Genomic DNA, 13,056 nt, shown 5'->3' with positions numbered 1-13,056 from the left:
CTGAGCAGAAAAGCAGATGTGGTCAAGGGTGATGCAGCCTAAGCTACAGGTGTCCCCCAACACAGCCACAATGAACTGCGGGCAGAGACATCAAGACAGCTCCAGAGGAGGGGATTTCTGTGTTTTCTCCCCACAGTCTTCTGTACACACTGAAAAACCAATCCTTCCTGTTACCATGGCACTATTTCATCACTGGTGTCTGAGCACAGTTGTAGATACACAAGAGGAAGACACCAAATCCTAAACAGGAAGGTGAAAAAGGGACAAAAATTCAGCAGCCCATCACTACACAGATCCGGGACCTCGGGAGAGGATTTTAACAGCTACCACTGCCACCTGGCAGAGATAACCTCACCTGAACTCACACAAGTTGGTCCTGGGCCTGTTACTAAGTGGCAGATGATACACAGTCACACTGTGGATTTACACAGGCATGTGACACTGTTTTCTGGAGTGACCAGACTGACTTTCCACTTTCTGACCTTCCATTCCAACTGTCCATTGTCTGACTGACATTAAAGGGATGAGGAGAGGCAATGGCACTGTGACAGCCACTCAGCTATTCAGTCTGGTTTACCTGGTGATGATAACTACAGCTCCAAATATAAATACCAATTAAACTCTGACCTTTGGTAGGAGATCAGGGGAACGCTTGACAGACGTGCTCTGTTGTACACCTCCACAGGTCACCTACACGCTATCAACCCAAGCTTTTTAGTATTTCCATCACAGAATGCACAGATCTGTACATACAAAAGCCATAGTGAGGTCTTAAGGTATGTTGGGTGTGCTCTCCTGGGGAATCTAGGGTTGAAGTACTACAGCTGGCTCCAGTCATGTCAGCAAAAGTCTCTGTTCCACTCTGCTTTTCTCCTCTAGCTGGAATGGCTGTTTTTCTGACCTTTATAGTGACATGTATCACAGAAGCCACCACTGAAAGCAAACCCTGCAAACAGGGAAGAAACTGGTCCTGCTTAGTACACCACTCAAGGGAGCTCAACAGAAACAGAGTGAAGCACACACACCACAGAGAGCACAGGTCCTGTTAGTGGCAGCACCAGCTCAGACCTGATTAAGATGACCGTGAAACTGCACCTCTAACTGGACAAGTGCTATTAGGCACACCAAAAAATCTCCCAAACTGACACATTCAACACAGTGCTTTTTGACATCTTCACACGTCAGAAGAGTGGGATGAGAACTGCAAAAATCATAGGATCTGATGTCTTCTGGGTGTCTGCTGTTAAAAGACTCTGTCTCAAGTGTTCATTTTGCTGCAAGCTTTTTTGTTTTATCCCTTAAAAACAAGGGTTCTGCCTTTCTGTAGCCCCTTCACTTTCTGCAGTCATTTACGCCTGTGTAACGTGTGAGCAGTGTGGGTGTAAACATTACTATTCTGGTTTGGTAGCATTTGCCACCCACTTTGCCTAGGTGTGAATGACTGCACAAGGTGCAAGGCAATGGTGACAGTGCTGCAGGGACTGTTTTGCATAGCTCTTACACCCATAGTAATACGGTGCACAGAGATGGAGAGACAGGGAGAGAGCAGAAGGAAAGATGCATCAGGTATCTGCCAAAAAAGCAGCCCGACAAGAGGCCTCACCAAGCACAAGCAGCTCCACTGATTCTTCATTCTTGCCCTCCACATCATCTGGTGTGATAATAAGGCAGTAATAGAGGCCACTGTCTCCCCACATCAGCTTCCCAATCTGCAGGTCTGCATCTGGAAGGCAAAAAAGAAAAGTCAGGCTTTCCCTCCAACACTTACAGGAAGGATGGAGTGTTGAATGCTCTGTGTCCCAAATCCATTTCTTTTCCTTACTAAGAAGAGAGGTTAACCTTATCCAGAATCTCACGGTATTCAGGAAAAAACAACAGGCTCAGAACTTCTAGCTGTAGGTAGGAAGACAGATAATGCTGAAGAGGCAGTTCATTCTGCAAGTGCCAAGAGCAGAAGAGGTCACAAATGTCTCTCTCGGTCCTTCCTGTCACCTAAGGTTGGGGTCCCAACGCTACTCATGTCATGAAAGAATGGCTTAGATAGTGTCTCCTCTACAGCACCTCAGTCCTTGGTGAAGAGGTTACATAGAGACAAAGGAAAACACTCCCTCTTGTGAGGCTGATTACATGCTCTCCACACCATGGAGTCTCCACTTCTGTCTAGGTGGTCACCCCAGTCCATCAGACACCTTGTACTTTCAAGGAACAAGGTCTCTCAACTCAGCCTTCCAGACAAAAATGTTTAAGGACCCTGCCATTCCCCATCTCCACCCAATTTGATTTTGCCCCACAGAAATCCCTTCCTTTCACTCTGCCCAAGGCTTTGTGGGTTTAGGTTCATGATAGGGTAAGCTGGTGAAGTCTGTGGCTGAGCAAACATGAGGTGTAGGATAATCTTGGTATCTCAGAACTAGGAAAACATCAGTGGCATTTGCAAGGAAGAAAAACCTTGCAAATCTGCGGAGACTGAATTTATATCTCTCTTGCTGCCACCCCTTTGCTAAGGAAAATCTATATACACAGCAATATGCTGAAGTCAGGAATAAAAAGCTTCCACTTCATGGAAGGGAAAAAAGGATACTGTATCTGAATTGAAGACTTAGATGGAGTCCATTGAAGGGGAAGTGCCAAAGGAAATTACCTTTGGGTCTAGGGTTGGTTGGCTGAATCCTAAATACAACGGCTCCCTTCCCATAGCCTTTTCTAAGAGTCAGCTGAACAATTACTGCCAGACTCCAGCATCTCAACTTGCCAAGGGTCCATTCCAGCCCCCACCAAGCATCACTGGGGTAGGAGAGTTACCATGGACAATGCTGACGTCTCTTTCCTTATAGAAGTCTCCTATGGTGATGGCAGATCCCTGTTTGGAGGCCACGACACGGACTGTCCTCCTGCTGTCCACACAGTCCAGGTAGGGATCCCAGTCCAGGTTCCTCTTGCTCATTGTTTGCAAACCAGAAGTCACCATGCCCAGAGCTTCTCCCATCCGGTCCTGGCAGTAGGATTTGTACCTCCACTGTACCACAGCTGGTTGGGTGGAAGAAGTAGAGAAATGGCAGCGAAGCAGAGCAGGCTGAAATAACATGGCCACCTTCTTCTTCTCAGGCACAGTGACCTGCAACCCTTCCACCTCAGCTAGAAGACAAAAACATGAGTATCATATGCCTTGGCACTGCTTGAAGATGGAGCTACTGCATTTTATCACAGCATCATTCTCCCCACATACATAAAATTGTCCATCTGTTTCAGGTGCTAGGGCGCAACACTTCTCAATGTATGTAAGCACGGATGTTGGCAGCAGAAATAAGTTTGCTTTCTCATAGCTTACAGTCACGAAGAAAAACACAGCATGATGGGGCCAAAGGCTCAAATGCAGCATCCTTATGCTGTAGAAGCCCTAACACAATGGTGTGATGACTCATGGCCTCTGTGGCAGGTTCAAACATAAGGAAGAGGTATTTTAGGGATGGTCATGCTCCACTTGTACAGCAGGTCAGCCAAGGGGACGGATCCTCAGTTCATGACAACCCCACTGCAGAGTAAGTCACCTCCCTCCCCATTTCAGTGGCATCACACCTCCTCTTTACAAGCCAGGCAACACACAGTGCCTGGACCAGCACATTCTGCACTGGTGCCCAGTCAGTGCTGCCTGCTCTGCAAAACTCCAGAGATGCACGAAGGAGTGGATCCAAATCACAGAGCTCTTCCCAGGGCTGGCAAGTAGCACTGAGAGAAATTGCTCCATGTGGGAGGTGTGGAGAAAAAGGGCCCAAACCCTCAAGTTTTTCACACTGCCAGGGAGGAGAGGGATCTCAACATAAAATGTTTATCTAGAAGCTGACAGGAGAGCTGCAGCCTGGACCTGATGCATTAAGGGCCCAGAGAAGATGCAGGGGACTGCTGCTACACCCTTGTGTAGCTGAGGGAGAGTCAGTGTGCAATGTCAGCCCTTGGGAGAGTGAGGCACTCCACCCCCCAACAGGGATATGGCCAAAACTCCCCTGCATGTCCTTCATTGCTTCCCTTCCTGTGCTGCAGGCAGCAATGTCTGAGAGCACTCACACAACACTGAAAAAAGGGAATCAGGTTCAGTATGGAAAATGTTGTTGTTTCCACACACCTCACCCAGAGCAGGTGGAAAAGAGGGGATACACAGAGGAACAGGGGAAAAGAGGAAATACAAGGAAACATTCGAGACAACAAAGCAGAAGATAAAATCTACACAACATCTGGAGAAGGGACTGGTGGACTTGAGGAAGCTTAGTGAGGAATGGAAAGACTGAGGACAAAGATTTCTTGATATCAAGAAGTAGAAGAGAAGGGAAAATGCAAGAAAGAAGGAAAAAGAATAAGGATAAAGTATCAGAGCATTATAAGAAGCAGAAAAATAAGCAGAACGCACTCATTCAATTGGAAGAAGCTGAAGAATGTGTCTCAGCCCAGGTCAAAATAAGTACAAAGGGCTGCAGTCAGGTTGCAGGAGATTCAGAAACCATGTAGAGAAGAGAGGAAATGGAGTCAGCAAAAATAACCCACCCAATCCAGAAAGCAGAGATGAAAAGGAGATGGAAATTGGCAAAAGAAAGTGAAATGACAGGAGATATCTTTAGAATGGGGAGGGGGGGAAGCCATGGACTAAAGCATTGGAGCTTGAAGCAGACAGAAAGCAATAAATGCATCAACTGTATAACAACAGCAGGCATATAAAGAGACAAGGTAGAGACAGCTGCAGACCTGAAAAGCAAAAGTGAACAGAGATTGCATGATCAGGATTCAGAACCAAAGGAAAGTGAAGAGGCTGGAAAAACAGTGAATATTAAATTCAACAAGTTTATCACTGTCTGAACTGTAAAGCACAAAGTCTATAAATCTCACTGGAGAGGAAAACACAGTATGGACAGAACATAGGGGAAAGCTTATTTCAGAGAGGCAAGGTGGTCACTGATACTAACAGAGTTACTCATCTAGGCAGGATTTGACCTTGGAGACTACTATATGAAGGCTTGAGGAGCACAAGGGTGCTCTGGCATTTGCACAGAAATGCTACATCATGCATATAACGAATGCAGGACATCATGCACATTGTGCATGTGCCACATGGAAGCTGCACAGGAGGTTATCAGTTTTGCCAGAAGTGCCTGGATGCAAATCCAAACGCTGAAGTGTGGCTGTTCTCCAGAGTACCACCAAGCACAGCTGAGCTCTCCCACAGGACAGGCACGGGGGATGAGGCAGCTCCTGCACTTTCCCGACACACAGACAAAGACATTATTCAGGAAGTGGTAGCTGGGACATTTCTGCCAGGAGTACTTTACCCAGGGACCAAGTAAAGAGGCCACGTGGCACCAAGGGACTGCCACCACTTGCTTCTCAAGGTGAACCAAGTGGTGACATCTAATCTTCTGCAGAGATTCACGCTTCCTAGGTTGCATCTGAATGCAAGAAACATGAAGAACACCTTGAAAAACCAATGGGTCCATGTCAGACCTGTGTCTGGCAGCTCCGTGCCTGACCCCTCACAGTCTGAGGCCAAAGCCAGCATGTGGCGTGAGCTGATCAAGTGACTCATCACGTTACCTCAGCTTCAGGGATAAAACTGACACACTGAATATTTAAATCTTTCCCTTGTGAACCAAGCACACTGCTTAGTAAACACACTGCTCTCAGCTAACCATGCACCATAGCCCTCCTTCCCTGCTAATGAGATTAATGAGTTTGGCAAGCCAGGGACTGCTTTAATAAATGATTAGCTGAGCTTTAGCAAATTCTCATCTGACTAACTTTCCCCACCCTACCCCATGTGAATGTCTATATCAAGAAAAGAAAAGCAGCTTTTGGGAAAACACAGGAATTCTTTTTCTACCGAAAAGGATTTTGGAGATGCCCAGAAAATTATCTGGCACCTTCTATATCCTATCCCAAGTTCTTTATTAACTTCTTAAGTATTATTTTCAGATTCCTTCCAGGAATAGCATTCAAGAGGAACACAGTGCCTCAGATTGGGAGACTGGAGCAGAGGAAACTTTAGATCTATTTAAGTCAAATTATATATAATTATATATGGCTGAACTGGGAAATTATACACCTGTTATTTCCTCTGCCAAAAAAGAATTACTGGAATTGATTCATGTAGTATGTCACTGCTGTAACAGTGTCCATCAAAAAGGCTACCAGGATGTTTGACTGCTTGAAGACAAGATGGTGGCTTTACACTGATCAGTTATGTCTAGCCATGGGAATTATAGGATTTCCTCACCTTCAAGAAGTAACTGCTGACCTTAAAATGCAGTGTAGCTAACACAAGTCTCAGACATATCACAGGGCAGAATTCTGAGTTGTTAATACAGAAGAGAAAAAAAAAAAAGAGTGAAATATGTGAAAAATTATGAGAAGCTTAGTGACAGCACCATGGTAGCTCTTTGTCTGCTTTAATAAAAATAGGACTAAAAAGAAACTGAATTGTGTTGTGCTATGTTTTGACTGATGTAGACAAAGAAAAATTAGCCCATACTTCAAAGTCATCATGGAAATGCAATTCCTGCACTCTAGAGAAGGAATCTGTTCATTGTGAACTTCACAATGTTTCCAGTTTCGCAAGGAAAAAATCTAGCTCCTGGGAGTCTCATGACTATGTGACTATTTTGCTTTCTTTCCTTCTTGCTCTCATAAACCCAAAGAAAAAGGTCTGAAAATATTAATCAATTGCATCTTATAAACACAGTTATCCTTTCTCTTAGAAAATAAAAAGAACCCATGGTTTTGTGTGTCTGTACAAATATATATATACACAGACTCCCGGAGAAAGAGCTTAAAAATAATCACACTTCTGAAATATAATTGTATGGGGTTTGTCTGTTTCAATTGGGAATGTGCATTTGTCTCCTTGCTCTGATTCTTTTCCTGAAGTATCGTCAGATTATGCATTCAAACTATGCAATCAACACTACACACAAGCTATCACTAATACATTTCACTGGTGATTAAAGAAAATTCCAGGAAGCGATTACAGAGGGGATATTTGTAAGGGCGGGTTTGAGCCTTGTGAGCCTGATCTTCCTAAGCGCCTTCCCTGAGCAGGAGAGAAGGCAACTGAGAGGTGATAACTGGGGCTCTTGCTTTGCCACTGACTTCCAGAGAAGCCTAAGCCTCCCTGAGGTGAAATGACTCCCAGGAAGATTTAGCTTCACTACACATTTAGCCTCTAGGAACCGAATCACAGAATGGTTTGGGTTGGAAGGAACCTTAAATATCATGTAGTTAGAATAAAATTTAGCTGAAGCACCAAACCCTGGAAGCAACGACAAAGCCAGATACTGTAGTTCAGTGGAACACGTCTCAGGCTGCATCCTTCTAGAACACAAGACTTGAGTCCAAGAGAAGGCAGCACACATTATTCTTCAGGTCACATGGGTCTCCCTATCTGTGCATCTCTTTCTTTGCAATTATTTGGCTCGTGCTGCTGCTGGCCTGAGGTAGTACAGCTGATTCTATGAAACTACCAAAATTGGATCCCCCATTTTCATGTACCTTTATTGACAGGAGTGGCAGTTGTGCACACAGGAGAATGGAAATCACTGGGTCCTGAACCAGGCACCTCAGGAAAGCTGCTCCTAGACTTTACCTCAGGGCTTTGGCAGAAAATTATCCATTCACTGGTAAGGGACTGTGCACTTAGGGTGGTAGCTTATACCACTTCCCAAATAAAATAAACTCTTGGGGAAAATATCATTGTTTTTGGCACCTTGGATACTGTGCATCATTTCAAATTGTTCTCTCTCCCACTGCTGAATACTGCCACATCATCCACACTTTCATATGTGGATCAAGCTTGAATCAGGAGGGGCAAGATCTGGGCTTTGAGACCAGAAAATCAGAAATTATAAAGAGATGTGTAAACAGATGAATGGAGAGCCAGTGGGATCACTCAAATTATGTATTGTTCAGGTTCTTGCCTACTCATGTTAAACTAAATCAAATCCAATGCAATTTATCAGCAAAAGCCATCACCATGTGTCGAGTGCTTATGAGAAATTAACTGGATGTCTTGAGCTGGTTCTTATCAGACTTGTGTTCTTAGCAACGTGACCACTAATTGTCAACGTTTTTTGGAAGCAAGAAACCAATGCCTGAACAAGTCAGATGCAGCTGAGGTGAAAGCGTGGTTCTGTCTTTCACAGCTCCACAGCAAAAGCAAGAATTTCAGCTCTCGAGCTACTTAACCTGGAAAGGGGAAAACCCAAAGCAGCTGCAGAGAAACATGGCCTTACACACTCAGCACTCACAGCACAGAATCTCAACACAAAAACACTCCATGTAGGACAGCCCAGGCTGTGCAAAATGACTGCAGTAGACATTGGACTAGTCCTTGCTCTTCCCCATTCTCTGTGGTGCTCTCCCCAGGCACCTCCTGCTCCTCACCTCATTCCCTTCACCAGCTTCTCTGTGCTCATACAGCCCCTTACGCAGAGTTTTACAAAAGCCACTCTGGATGCTCTCAGGTGAATGATCTCAGCTCTGGCCATGAGATCAAACCCATCCTGTCTTACTGCTGTCTTAAAGTTGTTACAGTTGTCAAATGCCTCCAGATCTAGACTTGTTTCAGCATCCCAGAAATCATTCCCAGAAATATCACTCATCAGAAGCCTGAGAATAAAGCAAAAGAAATGCAAAGAGTCTCTCCAAGCCTTGTAACATAAAGCCATAATACCCGTCCTTGGGATGGCATTGGGATTTCCACTCCTGCCAGTCTCACTCAAGCTGACCTCACAGGAATACAAAGTAAGAAAAACATGAGATTTCTTCCCAGTTACACTACACTTATGCTCTGTGAAGCCAGGCAAGGGAAGTCAGATGAACACTTTAAATCAAGACAAGTAAAAGAGTCCAACCATTTCCCTGCCTTCCCAAGAAGCATGGTCAGCTGGCCAGAAACAGCAAAACACAACTGTGCTCCAGCATGCCCCCTCTGCCTGCCTTCCTGGGCTGTGGCTGGGAAAGAGCAGGTACAGAAACAGTATACAGGAACTGAGTGCTAAATTACTGGTGGAAAAGTACTTACCAGGAAGAAGAGATCCCATTTTAACATGGACAGCCTCTGAATTGTAATTTTTCCAAGCTTAGTCCAAGTTGTGAGGCAGAAAAATTTGATCTGCTTGTTCTGTACATAAAACCAAAGTTCAGCCTCTAGTGCAGCACTATGCTCTTGTTTTAAATACATTAGAAATTACAACATTTATACAAAAATGGTAAACACAAGGGGGGGATTCATTCCAGAATCAAGCTGCACTTGGTAATTTACAGGAACAGGCTTTACATAGGGACTAAGGATACTTGGCAAATTTTATCTTCTTTTTATAGAATGAGAGCACAGTCCCACACATATCTTAACCCGTGTGACCTCACAGGAAGGAATAAAGAATGACCTGCTCTTCATCCATTTGCTGTTGTTATTAAAACACTCGCTCTAGGCACGTGGGAGCGCAGGACAAGAGGGGGAGAAGCCAAACTCAATCCATTGTACCTTGCACAGGATTTTTTTGAAATCGCAGTAAGAACTCACAATGCGCAAAACCAAACAAAAGATAAATGCAAGAGCCAAAAATTAAACACAAACAAAGGACAGAGAGGAATTACTGCTGGGAGGAAAGGGACTGAAAGTGCTGATTAGAAATTTCTCAGCTCATCTCGAGGAGGGAGGAGGGGAGGGAAGGGAATGAGAGCCTCCTCTTTCGTGCTCCCTTTTGTCTCCCTGCTTCTTCCCCATCTTGCACTCTGTCCCCTGGCCCCTCCACCTCCCAACCCCCACTTCTCTTCCCCAGAGTGGAGTGTACCACTCTGCCCGGATTAGGGCTCCTTACCTCGAGGCAGACCTTTCATTCCTTTGCACAGCCACTGGGGAGAGGAAAACCTTGAATCCATGTTTGCTAGCCCCCCCCCTTCCTTTTCTGTGCACACACGCACACACACACACACACACACCTTTGCTTATTTGCTTTCTCTCGGCTGTGAAAAGGGACATCAGCGCTTGATTTATGGCTGGGCAGAAGCTGCTGGAGGACGGAGGGGAGCAGGTGAGCACTGGCTGCCTCCATCCCTCAGCACACAGCCATGGATAACCTGTTGCCCGCCGGAAGCCTGTGCCTGCCAGCTCTCCACAGCACCGGCAGCACGCAGTCCTGTCTCAAAAGCACAGGGCTAGGGGAAACTGGAAGGTCTTCCCACTGCAGCGGTAGTACCTGTCTCTCTGCATTGACCCTGCACGCTCCAAAACAGTGCTCGCCGCCAGGAATCGTGAACTGCTCCCAGTGGAAGGAGAAAAGTGTCAACAGCCCGGGCTTTTAGCTTGATAAAAAAGTCCTGATTAGCCTGACATGTCCAGATAAAGAAGCTCTCTAAAAAGAGGGAGGAATGTCATGTCATGTTTAGCTACAGCCTGTACTCCTTTGCCGGTCCTTGGATGCTATTTATCAGCACACTACTATGCCTAGTAGGAAAGGAGGGACCGCTGTGGGTGCGCTGACACTCCAGACCAACTCACTGAAGTGGGATACATTTGGAAGCAGCCAAACGGCAGGGAAGGTGGAAGGGAGAGAAGGGAGGGAGGATGAGCTGGAAGCTGCTGAAGCCCCAGATGAGGCCGTAAAACCCTGGAAGGGAGCAGTAGGCAGGCACCGGTGTTGAAGATGACTCAGAGTGAAAATGCAAGGAAAGGGGTGGGTGGGTGGTGGGAGAGAGGTGTTATGACTAAAAGCCGAATTTACTGCTTGTGAATACTAAATCCGAATAGGAAGAGGGAAGAGGCTGAGGTCTTTTTGTGGGATACATAGGTGACAGTGGGAAATATATGCCATTTAACCCAAGTGTGTCTGTTTCTTCTTTCAGCCTGTAACCAGCCTGCCTGGCTAAGTCATCCTACTGCAGCTTTTCCTATAGCCTGCTGCTCCTGGCTGCTGCACCGGCTCACAGGAGGCAGATCTCGCCCCTGACCTGACATGGCTTTCTCCCCGGTTCCCGGCTGCCCCGCCGCTCTCGCCCTGCTGTAATCGCTCTCCTTTCCTCGCTGCCCAGCTCTCAGACCCAGCCCCATTTCGGCTTGCCCCCCGTGCCCTCTCCCCATCACCGAGCGCTCTCTGCTCTCCTCTCGGGCTCCCCTGCCCCCGGTGGGGACCTGCCCGAGCCTTTCGGGCGCCGGCGAGGCAAGCGGCGGGCGGCGAGCCGGGCTGGGGGCACCCCGTCCTGCGCTCACAAAGGCCTGGGCACAAGTGCACCGTCACGGGGAAGGCGCCCTAAAATTCCGTCCCCCTGGAAGCGGGCAGGGCAGCCCCCTCCCCTCACACCTCTGTTGAGACGGCATGTGCGGGCAGGACACCGGCTAAAGGAGAAGTTCCTGCGATTGTTCCCGTGACGGGCGGGCGGAGGGAGCGGGGTTTGCCGCCATCCCTCCGGCACCGCGGCCAAGGACACTCCGGCTCCCCCTCTCCCCCTCTCCCCCTTCCCGACCCCGGCGCTCTGTCCCCCGCGGCGAGCGCGGCCCCAGGCGAAGAGGGCGCCGGGGGCCCCTCGGAGCTGCCCCCGGCCCCGGCCCGCTCCGGCAAGTCTCCGCAAACTGCACCGCGGGACGCCCCCGAGCAGCTCCCGGCCCCGAGCCGGCTCCCTCCGCAGCATCTCCCCGAATGCCCCCGTTTTCGCCCTCAGGAAAGCCGCGGAGCCCGGCGGGCTGGGCACGGCGTGGGGACGTCGGGGCCACCGACCCGCCGCGCCCCGGCCCGCGGCCCTACCTGCGAGCCACAGGAGGACGATCCACCCCAAGACGTGCCCATCCATCTTCCCAGCGGTCCGGGCGGCGGGAGAGGCGCGGGGGCGGCCCGGCTCGGGCAGCCGCCTCCCCGCAGAGCCGGCCGGGCTGGCGGAGCGGCCGCGCCGTGTGGCTCCGCTCCGCTGCGCTCCTCCCCCGGGCCGGCTCCCCGAGGCCGCCCCCGGCGCTGCCCGGCCTCGGGCGGGGGGCGGCGGGGAGGGGAGGGGGACGCGGCTTCCCGAAACTGCCTCGCTTCCCGCCCTGCCGCCCTCCGGCGAAGGCGCGTTTCGGTCGCCTGGTGCCGCTCCTCGGCCCGCGGGCAGCCCGGCACGTCCCTCTCTCTGCAAGTCCTGCCGCCGCCGGCACCCCCGCTTCTTAGCGGGCTCTTACAACTTCTCTAGTAAGCGCTAAAAAATGTCCTCGCCGATCATCTGTCCTCCCCAAATTAGCCGGGTGAACACCTTGGGAAATGAGCGTAGACGATTCCTGTTCTAAATTTCCCTGGGGTTTCCACTTCCAGCATGAGCACAGTAACTAATTATTGTGATTTTAGATAAAGGAGTATAATTTTAGGGGAGGAGGTGTCCTGGCTGTTAACAATGGGCAGCCGAGTTGCGGGGTGTTAAGTTTTCATGCCCACATGACACTGGAAGGAGATGGAGATTTGTTTGGTTGGTTTTGGCTTGTTATGGGTTTGATTTGTTTTTTGCTTTTTTTCTTTGAGAAAGGGGTCACATACAGCCTTAAATGACAGCCTTAAACTTTAGAATATGGATGTTGCTTAGAAATTAAATGGTCCTGGCCTCAGCAAACCCAGGTGGATACACATTAACTGTACGTAAAACTTTTAAAGTTTATGTGAAAACTTAATAAGTCAGCGGAATTATTCATGGGCCTAAATAGCTGGCGAAAATAGCATCATGCTTTCTTTTGTGGCTCAGCACGGGAAAGAAGCACCTTGCAAAATGGCACTCCTCATTCACAGCATCCAGCACAGCTTCCCTTTGAGTGTTGTTCATCCTCAGGCATTTTTCTCACGGGGTGTTGTAACCACAGCTGGGATGCTGCAGGCATCAGTGATCCACATGAGAGATGGGAGTAGTCTCTTCTTCTCATCTGGAATCTCGGAATTTTGGAGCCAAAAAACATAAACGATTCTGATTTTTCTAAAGCAAAGCGTTTGGTGCATCCTGCTGCTAAAGGCAGGGTGCACAGGGACGCCTGCAGGAAATCTGTACAAGCTGTCTACATTCTAGCAGGTG

General features: G+C 48.4%; 1 protein-coding gene across 5 annotated transcripts in view; it reads right to left on the bottom strand.

The window, feature by feature from the left end:
* The window catches only part of ILDR2 (immunoglobulin like domain containing receptor 2), a 41,174-nt gene extending 29,282 nt beyond the window's left edge, over positions 1 to 11,892 (bottom strand). For all 5 annotated transcript variants that reach the window (XM_066340873.1, XM_066340874.1, XM_066340875.1 and 2 more), the window contains exons 1-3: positions 11,778 to 11,892; positions 2,803 to 3,135; positions 1,604 to 1,723 (exon numbers count right to left, since the gene is read on the bottom strand). In XM_066340873.1, the coding sequence (XP_066196970.1) occupies positions 1,604 to 1,723; positions 2,803 to 3,135; positions 11,778 to 11,823 (499 nt within the window). In that variant the 5' untranslated portion in view covers positions 11,824 to 11,892. The remainder of the gene's footprint in view (positions 1 to 1,603; positions 1,724 to 2,802; positions 3,136 to 11,777) is intronic.
* Positions 11,893 to 13,056: the final 1,164 nt, after the last annotated feature.

This window comes from Sylvia atricapilla, chromosome 2 (genome assembly GCF_009819655.1).
Source record: "Sylvia atricapilla isolate bSylAtr1 chromosome 2, bSylAtr1.pri, whole genome shotgun sequence".
Lineage (NCBI taxonomy): Eukaryota > Metazoa > Chordata > Aves > Passeriformes > Sylviidae > Sylvia > Sylvia atricapilla.
This window is presented reverse-complemented; position numbering and strand designations above follow the sequence as displayed.